The sequence below is a fragment of the Lampris incognitus genome, chromosome 8 (assembly GCF_029633865.1).
Source record: "Lampris incognitus isolate fLamInc1 chromosome 8, fLamInc1.hap2, whole genome shotgun sequence".
NCBI lineage: Eukaryota > Metazoa > Chordata > Actinopteri > Lampriformes > Lampridae > Lampris > Lampris incognitus.
Window position 1 is genome coordinate 7,756,997 of NC_079218.1, and position 11,175 is coordinate 7,768,171.

General features: G+C 45.5%; 1 protein-coding gene across 2 annotated transcripts in view; it reads left to right on the forward strand.

Moving 5' to 3' along the window:
* gdpd5a (glycerophosphodiester phosphodiesterase domain containing 5a) overlaps window positions 1-11,175 on the forward strand; it is a 39,864-nt gene that overhangs the window by 17,667 nt on the left and 11,022 nt on the right. For both annotated transcript variants that reach the window (XM_056284612.1, XM_056284613.1), the window contains exons 3-9: window positions 3,429-3,532; window positions 3,708-3,801; window positions 3,897-3,956; window positions 6,354-6,452; window positions 7,276-7,369; window positions 8,033-8,178; window positions 9,915-9,997. In XM_056284612.1, coding sequence (XP_056140587.1) covers window positions 3,429-3,532; window positions 3,708-3,801; window positions 3,897-3,956; window positions 6,354-6,452; window positions 7,276-7,369; window positions 8,033-8,178; window positions 9,915-9,997 — 680 coding nt within the window. The remainder of the gene's footprint in view (window positions 1-3,428; window positions 3,533-3,707; window positions 3,802-3,896; window positions 3,957-6,353; window positions 6,453-7,275; window positions 7,370-8,032; window positions 8,179-9,914; window positions 9,998-11,175) is intronic.

Genomic DNA, 11,175 nt, shown 5'->3' on the forward strand with positions numbered 1-11,175 from the left:
AACACAAAATAAAATACAATAATAACAATTGGTTCAGCCAAAATAAAGCTTGATCTTATAGTTTACAGCAGTGTTAAATGTCACTACTTAATATAAACATTTTACATATTAACGTTCTCTGAACCCGTTTGTGTTAATATGAAATGAATATAACTATATGTACATCACAGAAAATTTATATTCAGCAAAACCACATGCGTGGCAAAATGTTGTGTGTGTCTGGGTAGACTGTAAGAACTGAATTGCCCTTCTGGGATAAATAAAATTGTCTGAATCTGAAAAAGTTGCTTTACCAACCGTGTTGAAGAAGAGGGATCCCCTATCCATCCATTATCCAAGCTGCTTATCCTAATTAGGGTCACGGGTTGCCGGAGCCTATCCCAGCAGTCATAGGGTGGCCTGTGGGGAGACAACCTGGACAGGCCACCGGTCCATCATACACACACATTCACACCTAGGGACAATGTAGTACAGACGATTCACCTGACCTCCATGTCTTTGGACTGTGGGAGGAAACCGGAGCACCCGGAGGAAACCCACGCAGACAGGGGGAGAACATGCAAACTCCACACAGAGGACGACCCGGGATGACCCCCAAGGTTGGCCAACCCTGGGGTTCGAACCCAGGACCTTCTTGCTGTGAGGCGCCCACTGCGCCACCCTGCCGCTGAGGAGTCCCCTCATCATGCGAACTCCTTGTAGAAGTATACGTTCATTAGACAGGACTCTGCGATTCGCTTTCAGTTGGAATGTTGGTAACAACATCCGGTCTGATTTTCTCTCAGGAAGTTTCTGTGCTGTATGCCTTTTTTTCCTGTCGTCATGCTGAGGTTGTAATGAGGATGGACAGGCATCGCGTGCACAGTCGTGGTTTGTGTTTCCGTTAGCACTGGAGCAGAAATCGGGACTAGGAAGTCCCACAGAAATACAACAAATGACGCCGAGCAATGGCATCCGTCCACGTAGTGCACATGTGTCGCTGGCGCCACTATCCTTATGAAAGCAAATCGTACGCTTTAACTCTGAGAATCTTTTATCAGTGGTTATGGTGTGTGTTAAATCGGCTGTAGGGCCGCTGGTTCTTTCATGGCCTTCTGCAGGGATCACAACGTGACAGTGCGGCCCATTGCCTCATGGTCATGTACAACGTTTTCACTTGACCTTTCGTTATCTCCTAAACCAATTAAAAACAGACCCTCATGTCACATCCCAACCGTTACTGTATTTTTGTGTTTACTGCATGCGCGGGTCTACAGATCTTCCTCTTCTCTCTGGTCTCCCTGGTCTCTTTTTGTCCGAAACCTCCTCTCTCTTTCCTTTTTGGACCAGCCTACATCGTCTCTGTGACAATCCGCCCCTTGTACACGCGTATCTCATTAACTGTCAGACTCTAATATTAGCCCCGGTGGCTGTAGTGAGCCCGGCGTGTTGTGAGGTAAAGCTGATCGGTGCTTAGCAGGAGCTGGTGACCGGTCTTCTAAACACCCCGCCCTTCCACTCACAAGGCATTAACTGGTAATCCTGTTAATTACTGAGGGGAAGTGTCCTTGAACGCAGCACAAACTTCCCTTCACACCTCTGCCCCAGAAGTCAAACCAGAGAACAGATGAGGCGGTTAAAGTTTGGTTCATGAGCGAAAGGAGGAGAAGGTGGTTTGGCCCGTAAGTCTTTGATTCAAACTGCCAGCTTCTAGATGTGTCCTCTCTCAAAGAAGATACTGAAAATTGCATTCCCATTTATCAGTGCATTTTGAGAGCGGGTACTAGCTGAAGATTACCAATCAGTGGGGTTGTCATCTGGTGTTGAGTCAGCAATGTGAAGGTCTCAGTCTCATATAGGACGTCACGCCATAATAACTTGGACTTGACTCGGTCTCAGACAGCGGAGGACTCTGATTTACTTTTTTCTTTTTCTTTTTTTGATGAACATAAAACTTCCCATGAGGAAATCAATAAAGTGCAATCTAGTCTGCTTTTTTTTTACGGTTATTAATTAACTGTCAAATAAATCCAACGATTTTGTATATATTATACTGTACTGTACACTGTACATATACTGGTACACTCATGTCATGTACATCTACCTCAGGCATGTATGTAAGTAACCTGCTAACATCTATTTCAGCATCTCTGACATAGTCTCTGCGTCATTACACTTTATCCCCTCTTATTTCACCTGTATAAGTCGATCCCTGTGTATATATCTGAAGATTGTTGTGTTGTAGTGTTGTTATGCTATATTAAGTACAGTGAGAGATCCACGAGACCAGGGTCAAATTCCATGTATGTGCAAACCTACATGGCCAGTAAACATGATTCTGATTCTGATTAATCCGTCTGAAACATTGGTTGACAGGGGGAGGGGGGGAGACTAAATAAATATCTGGGGGGGGGTAGACTAAATAAATATCTGGGGGGGGGGCTGAATAAATATCTTGACTTTTTAATATCTATTTTTACTATCTTCGTTCCAACCTTCACCTATGGTCATGAACTTTGGGTAGTGACCAAAAGGGTGAGATGGCGGATACAAGCGGCTGAAATGAGTTTCCTCCGTAGGGGTTCAGCCTTAGAGACAGGGTGAGGAGCTCGGACATCCGGAGGGAGCTCGGAGTAGAGCCGCTGCTCCTTCGCCTTGAAAGGAGCCAGTTGAGGTGGTTCAGGTATCTGATTAGGATGCCTCCTGGGCGCCTTCCTTTGGAGGTTGTCCGGGCACGTCCAACTGGGAGGAGACCCCGGGGTAGACCCAGAACCCCCTCGAGGGACTACATGTCCAATCTGGCCTGGGAACACCTTGGGATCCCCCCAGGAGGAGCTGGAGGGCGTTGCTGGGGAGAGGGACGTCTGGAGTGCCCTACTTAGCTTGCTGCCGCCGCGACCCCACCCCAGAGAAGCAGCAGATGATGAGATGAGATGAGACTTTTTACTATGATGGTGGACTAATGCAACTATAGTCAGGGTGTTTAATCGGAGTTGCACTGTTCTGGTGGTATTACTCTTTACATAAGTTTTGATCCCACTGGTTTTGAGTTGGACTCACCAATTTAAAGTGTTGGATTTGACTTGGACTTGATAAGCTTTGGTCTCAGACCTGTCTCGGACCCCCCCCCAGAAGAGTTGATCAGAACTTGGCCTCTCCTTTGGTGGTCTTGTCTACAAGGCTACCAGTCAGTATTTCTAAGATAAGGGGTTTCATGTAAAGGTTTCATGCTGTCACCAAAGTATGCTTTTTAGTATAATTTCAAAAGCACCGTTGTTTTTCAGGTGTCCCTGTTTTCAGATGGATTTGAGGTGTGATATCGTTTTATCTCATTTGGGAATGTAACTCTCTTCCCGGTCCCAGCTCAAATCTATTTTTCTCACCAGAACAACATAGGAATTCATCACAGCTGACATCCAACAATGATCATTTGGTTGTTTTACTTACAGTGGGAGTGCACATGGTTCGTCATCTTGTGCAGCTCTTTCTTCCTGCTGCTCTTCTGGGCCTACTTCTGGTTGGTGGCTCAAAACGATTACAACGAATTCAACTGGTGAGTAGGCTGTTCCCACCACTTGCTTAATTCAAATGGCAAATATTTTATCATTTTATTTTAAATAAATGGAGGGTTATTTTACCATCCCACATAGCTGAATCAAACGTCCTCTGCCTTATTAGTCTGGATTGCCAGGAGCAATGATTTACTCAACACCTGTCTTATAATTTAGGTCATTGTACAATCGCTCTGGAGAATGGAGGGATGAGACTGCCCCCATTCTTGCATCTACAGCTGTGGGATTCAGTTACATTACATTCCTAATGGTGATTATGCGTTTGCCTCATCGAAATATCAGCATGTTCTCCTTATGTGTTTAATGAGATGGATTTAAGTAATTGTGCTTTTGCTTATTTTACAGATTTTAGCACTTTTCCATATTTCCTTGGGGCAGCAGCTGAACCTCTACTGGGTTCACAAGGTATTCTTGCATGTATATATGTGTGCATGTATGAACAGATGCAGATGGGCAATGGGATTTAAACTCTGGTTAGGCTAAGACTGTGGATGCTTACCCTGATTTTGGATACAAAAAGCAAGGATTTGGTAGGAGTTTGGTAGCTCACTGTCATTGGTTTAGCTGCAAAAGAATGTATGGCTGGAGAGAACATGTTGTTAACGAGGGAGATGGGCCCTAGAGTTTAACCTTTAGGGAAACCAGATGTTGTGGATAAAGATGATGCAACTTCCAGTTTGAATGGAGAAAGCACTATGAAAAATATGCGCAGGGCAGGGCGGGGGTCCTTCATTTCGTGGTCTATAGAGTCAATTTTTTGACTCCATTTCATTTTCATCTTCAGTGACCTTCATTTTGTGGTCTATAGAGTCAAAAGCAACACTGAGATCCAAAGGGGTTAACTTTTAATATTTCGCTGGTATCAGTCAGCTGAAAATGGGCAGTCGAAAGTCAGAGCCAGGTGAAATTTCATAAAGATGTCATTTCAGTCCGTGAAAGCCATACGTGATGTAGGAACTTTTTGTTTTCAAGTTTTGTTTTTTTTTTTGGATTTTTTTTTCACCGTTTCCTCCCCAATTGCACCCAGCCAATTACCCCACTCTTCCGAGCCGTCCCGGTCGCTGCTCCACCCCCTCTGCCGATCCAGGGACTCCTCCAATACATGTGGAGTCCCCAGCTGCTTTTTTTCACCTGGGAGGTGAGGAGTTTCACCAGGGGGACGTAGCGTATGGGAGGATCACGCTATCCCCCCCCCAGTTACCCCGAACAGGTGCCCCGACCGGCCAGAGGAGGTGCTAGTGCAGCAACCAGGACACATACCCACATCCGGCTTCCCACTCGCAGACACGGCCAAGTGTGTCTGTAGGGACGCCCGACTAAGCCAGAAGCAACACAGGGATTTGAACCGGTGATCCCTGTGTTAGTAGGCAATGGAATAGACCGCCACGCCACCTGGACGCCCCTTCTTTTTTTTTTCTCCAAGTTTTGATGCAGATATAAATATGGCACCAAGCTCGTAGCAACTGGAGTTCAGGCGGTTGTGGTTCACTTTTATGAGGACTGAATCTCGTACGACTGACTGGTTAAATACAGACGTGAAATGGTCTGTTAATAAGGAACTAGTGTAGATAAGATAATGAGACTGCCTGTACTAATAGCCTCTTACAAAAAACCTGGTAGCATGAATATTACTGGGATGGTGATAAAATTCATAGTGTCAAGGCCAAAATCGTTCAAGGAGAGAGTTCAATAAACAACTTTTCCCGCATGCTATTAAAGCCCGGTCAGGGGGCGTAAACAGAGAACTTACAGTAACTGTTTTGACAAGCAATAAAGTCTTGGCGCTGCTCAGGTGAAGGTTTGATACCATAATTGGAAGCAGAATCAGTTTGTTACTTTGGATAGCCGTGTTGTGTTATGACAGTTCTTTCATATATGAGGAAGGAACACTTCTATTTTTTTATGACATAGCTCAGGGATCTACACAACAATACACACAGTAAACAGACCGTGTCATTGATAATAATAATAATACATTTTATTTATGGGCACCTTTCAGAGCAATGAAAGACACCTTACAGAACACAGTTAAAAAACAAAAACAAGCAGCCCTGTATCAGACAGCACAAAGTCAAAACAAAGCAGGGTAGACAATAAAAAGTTAACACAACAGATAAGTATAAAATCATCATCTGCACAAAACTCACGAAACATGGATCAGACTGAATATGCCAGTTTGAAAAGGTGCGTTTTGAGATGGGATGTGAAGGTGGAAAGAGAGTCAGTGTTGTGAAGGTCTCGTGGGAGAGAGGTTCCATAGGCGGGGGGCAGAACGACTAAAGGCTCCAGACCCCATGGTAGTCCAGCGGGCCGATGGTGTCGTGAGTTGGAGAGCAGAAGAGGATGTGAGAGTACGGGAGGGCGTGTGGATATGAAGGAGTTCAGGAAGATATGAAGGAGCTAGGTTATTAAGGGCCTTAAAGGTGAGGAGCAGGGTCTTGAAGTCAGTACGGTATTTAACAGGGAGCCAGTGGAGCTGCTGCAGAACAGGAGTGATGTGATCTATGGAAGGAGTTCTGGTACTGATACGGGCAGCTGGATTCTGGACCAACTGAAGTTTATGAAGACACTTGAGGGGAAGACCAAAGAGGATATAATTACAGTAGTCAATACGGGATGCAACCAGGGTGTGACTGAGTATGGCGGTGCTGTTAGGTGTAAGTGACGGGCAAAGACGACTAATATTAATATTAATAATTGAGAAGCAGCCCGAGGGGTTTGAAACTGGAAAAACCAGCGAGGGAAGTGAACGAGTGTTTGATCTGAGATAATTGTGTGAATGAATTGTTTCTGTCATTGCAGATAGGAGTGTTGGCTACTCTTCTCACCACTATCTCTGGTGTGGTGTCTGTTGATGACATATGGGGAGAAGAGTGGGACATCATCCTTTTATCTCTACAGGTTGGTCCATAGAATATTTTTCTAATCCTTACAACACTACATGGCTTCTCTTTATATTCTGAAATATAGATCATGGTCAGTAAGGTGAGACTGTTTTGATTTTTGCTTTGTAAAATAGTGTCTGACTTATTTGATCAAACATATAGCCCTGTGACCCTTGATATATCAACCTGTGGACCCATATTGGGGTAGGGTGCAATGCAGGCCAGGCAAAGGCAGGGACCGGGGCATGCCGACTTCTGGCATCACAGACTGTTCCAGGAGGACCAGCTGGGGGAGATCCCAGGGTGGATCCGGGGCTCGCTGGAGGGACTGCATGTTCGTTCTGGCCTGGAAGCGCCTTGGGGTCCCCTGGGGGGGCTGGAGGGCATTGCTAGGGAGGGGGACATTCGGAGTGCCCTACTCAGCTTGCAGCCGTCGCGACCCAACCCCAGAGAAGCGGATGATGATGATGATGATGATGATGATGATGATAATATATCATCATCATCATCGTCATCATCATTGTGAATATATATATATATATATATCCATCCATTATCCAAGCTGCTTATCCCAGTTGGGGTCGCGGGATGCTGGAGCCTATCCAAACAGGCAGGCAGGGAGATACCTTGGACAGGCCGCCAGTCCATCACAGTATATATATATATATAAAAAAATTTTTTTCATTATTTTTACATATGTACTTCTGACGTTAGTCCTGTTGATATCCGTTCAACCTGTTTTTATGTCCAGCATTAGCTCCTGTATCTCTTTTAATCTTGACTAATAACACACAAGCCAACACATTACAAGTCTTTCTCTTTTCTTTTTTTTTCACCAGTTCACAGCACCTTTCCTCCACATAGGAGCCCTGACAGCGGTCACCGCTCTGGGCTGGTTGGTGGCGAGCTATGCGGTCCGCAGGGAGCGGTCCAGTAAGTCTCTTTGTGATGCCTGTGAGAGGCCATCATCAAGCAAGAAAAAAAAGTGCTTGATTGTACCACGTTAAAAAATGTGAACGTCACCAAATCAGACTAAACGACTGCTTTTAAACGAGATATTACTTGAGAAAAGTGACGATCTGATTTGACCCAAAAGCCATTTGCAAATAAAATTCTTAGCGATTTTATTTCGCTTGGAATAAGAACTTGGTGGGGTTTACCACACAAGGTCACTTGAGCTAAGATGCTAAGTTTTTATCTACAATAAAAAATACTGGATTTAAAAAATTCCAATATTTTCGCGTGATCGACTTAATATTTTGACAGCGTTTGGTCTTAAATGGCAAACTTAAGTCGTTTGGTTCTGTGAGCAAGTTGCCAACATGTCTAATGAACACTCAGAACCAGAATCACGTTTATTGGCTGTGTAGGTTTGCACATACACGGAACTTGACTCCGGTTTCGTGGCTCGCTCAGTGATAGAATAACAACACTACAGCACAACAATCTTTACATATATACAAAAGGATTGCCTATATGCAGGCACAATAAGAGGCGATAAAGTGCAGTGGTGCAGAGAATATATCAGAGATGCTGAAACAGAAGAAGAATCGTATGTGAATGCCATATTAACCAGGCACTCCTCCTCCTTGCCAGACTTCCAGATGTTGCTGCTTCTGATCTACGTAGGCATCCTCCTGGCTCTCTACTTAGCACCACTCACATTTAACTGCCCTTGCATCATGGACCGCAACGGCCTCAAACCGCCGCCTGACATCATCGGCCGTCGGGGAGCTCCCATGGTGAGTCAGAGCTCACATTGTAGCCCATTACAGTACGTGCTACCACCAGTTTTCTGACATGAGCGGTCTTTAAGACTATCAGCAGAAATTGCTGAAAAGCCGAACAATGTTTTCTGTGACCACGGTGAACGTGCCTTATCCTTCATGGCAGATTCGTGCATTTAGAACAGGCACACAAAGCTGCTTCATCAGGCTGTGTTAGTCCTAGAGAGTACACAAGCTGAATGGTTGTTTTACAGCTGGGTAAGCAAATACCGTTCCAGATCACTAGCTGTAAACAAATGCACAGCACTGTTCAGAGCTGCGCTGCCCTTTCCTCCGAAAGCACACACAGACATAACTACATCTAGGTAGACGAGCTTCGGCTTAACTCCAAAAGTTGTTGGGTTGTTTTGTGGGTATCGCAGAGGTGAAGGCCTCCTCAGTGCAGACATCCAAGGTACCCACTTAGTTCCCACTGTGTTTCCATCCTGCACTGTCTTATCCGCCGGTACTTCTTTGAAAGCACAACATGGTCTGCTCATACCGGTCAGTTCTCACTATTTAACATGTAAGATTCGTTTGGTTTTGTTTTCTTCTTCTTCTTCTTTTTTTTGTTGGGGATTTTTCCCCCTTTTTCCTCCCCAATTGTATCTGGCCAATTACCCCACTCTTCCAAGCCATCCCGGTCGCTGCTGCACCCCCTCTGCCGATCCGGGGAGGGCTGCAGACTACCACATGCCTCCTCCGATACATGTGGAGTCGCCAGCCGCTTCTTTTCACCTGACAGTGAGGAGTTTCACCTGGGGGACGTAGGGCGTGGGAGGATCACGCTATTCCCCCCAGTTCCCCGCCCGACCAGAGGAGGCGCTAGTGCAGCGAACAGGACACACACCCGCATCTGACTTCCCACCCGCAGACACGGCCAATTGTGTCTGTAGGGATGCCCGACCAGGCCGGAGGTAACACGGGGATTCGAACCGGCGATCCCCGTGCTGCTAGGCAACGGAATAGACCGCTACACTACCTGGACGCCCTTGTTTTCTTCTTTTAAATTGGTGCCTCCTCACCGCTATGAAATAAAAATCTCATGGTTGTGGCACATCATCGATAACAGAACAACATTAAACTCTCCGCTGGCTGTGATTGCTGAGTGGTCTAGATTGGCCCCCACATCCATGTTAGGTTGACACGTGTGACTGTTGAACGGCATCTGGGTGTGAAATATCACACTCATGACGTATCATTGAAGCTTCGATGGTGAGCAGAGAAATGTTCTGAGTTTTTTATTGTGCGTCATTGTGCAGGATTTTTTTCTTCCTCTAAGTCTGTACACAAACCACATATTGCAGATTTCCACCGTGTGACTGATGGCATGACCATGTACACAACGGTTGCCATCAGTTTTGTCCCCTCGTAAAAGTTTTATTTGAGCTGATGGCTGTAAAAGTACGTTGCCGGTTTGTTTAACCCTCATAATGATAACAGTACGTATGTTACTTGTACTGGATTATAGTAGAAAAGAGTAAACCCCAGGGGGACTCTATGTTGATGCCCTTTTGTGTCAGTGTGGATCTTTTTTCAGGTCAAAATCTGCAAATTCAAAAAAATGTGCGTCATCTTCAGCTCCCTGGTTCAAATCACCGTGTTTACGATGATCTATACAGCATAATACAGATGTCTTTTTTTTCGCTGCTGTCATTTACCCATGATGCTTTTGTACACATTCTCTCTGTATGTGTGTGTTTGCACTGCAGCTGGCTCCAGAGAACACCCTGGTATCCTTCAACCGGGCCCTGCAGCAGGGGGTCAGCTCACTGGAGGCGGACGTCACCATCAGGTTGTTAATCAAATTTTAATACCATATTAACCTTGGATTATTTACCCCCAGTAAACCGGCTGTGTGTTGAAATGACTCTTCAGTTACACGTATTTCCACAAGCTGTCATGCACGCTGTTTGTGAGAGTTGTTGCAAGCAATGCTGTGGAGACTTTGGTTTGCAAAAGATTAGTTCAAAATGACTCTGCAATATGCAGAGTTTTCCCCAGTGGGCCTGGAGACCCGTGGGTCCATGTTGAGCTAAATAAGACAGATGAAGGTTTTAATAGAAGTCATCAGCTGTTGAGCTGCTTGGTAAATTGCGGCCTTCATCTTCCTCCACACTTTCGGCTGTATTCTGGTTTATATTCTCCTCCTTTCCCCCGTACCGTTGTCCCGTACGACAGGATGTGTTGTATTTCCAGCGCAACCGAGTCTGCCCGGCAAACAAACACAAAGTAGGGCCAAATAACCAACAGCTTGGCAGAAAAAGAATGACAAATGATCAACACGGGGCAGCTGCCTCGAATTTATCACTGAACTGCTCAGCACCAGGGCTAGCATCTGGCAACTAGCGTCAGCGCTGCTAATGTCTGTGTGCCGCTACACAACGCTGCTAGTAACGAAGAAAAATTTAAGCAGCGCGTGTTCTCGCCGGCGCTAGAAGGTATGAGCACATTACACCTGTTCTCCAATGCGTTGTCTCCCCGTCAAAACTAGAAGCGATTTTAACTTTCTGTTACCTGTATGGGTGGCACAGTGGTTAGCGCTGTGGCCTCACAGCAAGAAGGTCCCAGGTTCGAGCCCTGGGGTACTCCAACCTTGGGGGTCGCCCCGGGTCGTCCTCTGTGTGGAGTTTGCATGTTCCCCCTGTGTCTGTGTGGGTTTCCTCCGGGGGCTCCGGTTTCCTCCCAAAGACATGTAGGCCAGGTGAATCAGCGGCACTCAATTGTCCCTAGGTGAGAGTGTATTTTGTATATTTTGTTTCTTTTAATTAACCAGTGTTTATGGGACTTTTATTAACTTAGTTTAAACTTGTCCGTACTTTTATAACATTTGTCTGTACTCTGATTAATCTTATTTTATGTGTTTATTTTGCCTGTAAAGCACCTGTGCGACAATAAGGTGCTATGCAAATGAACTTGCTTTGCCTAGTAAATTGGCATGTGTGAGACCGGGTGTCTGTGCAGTCTTTCCAT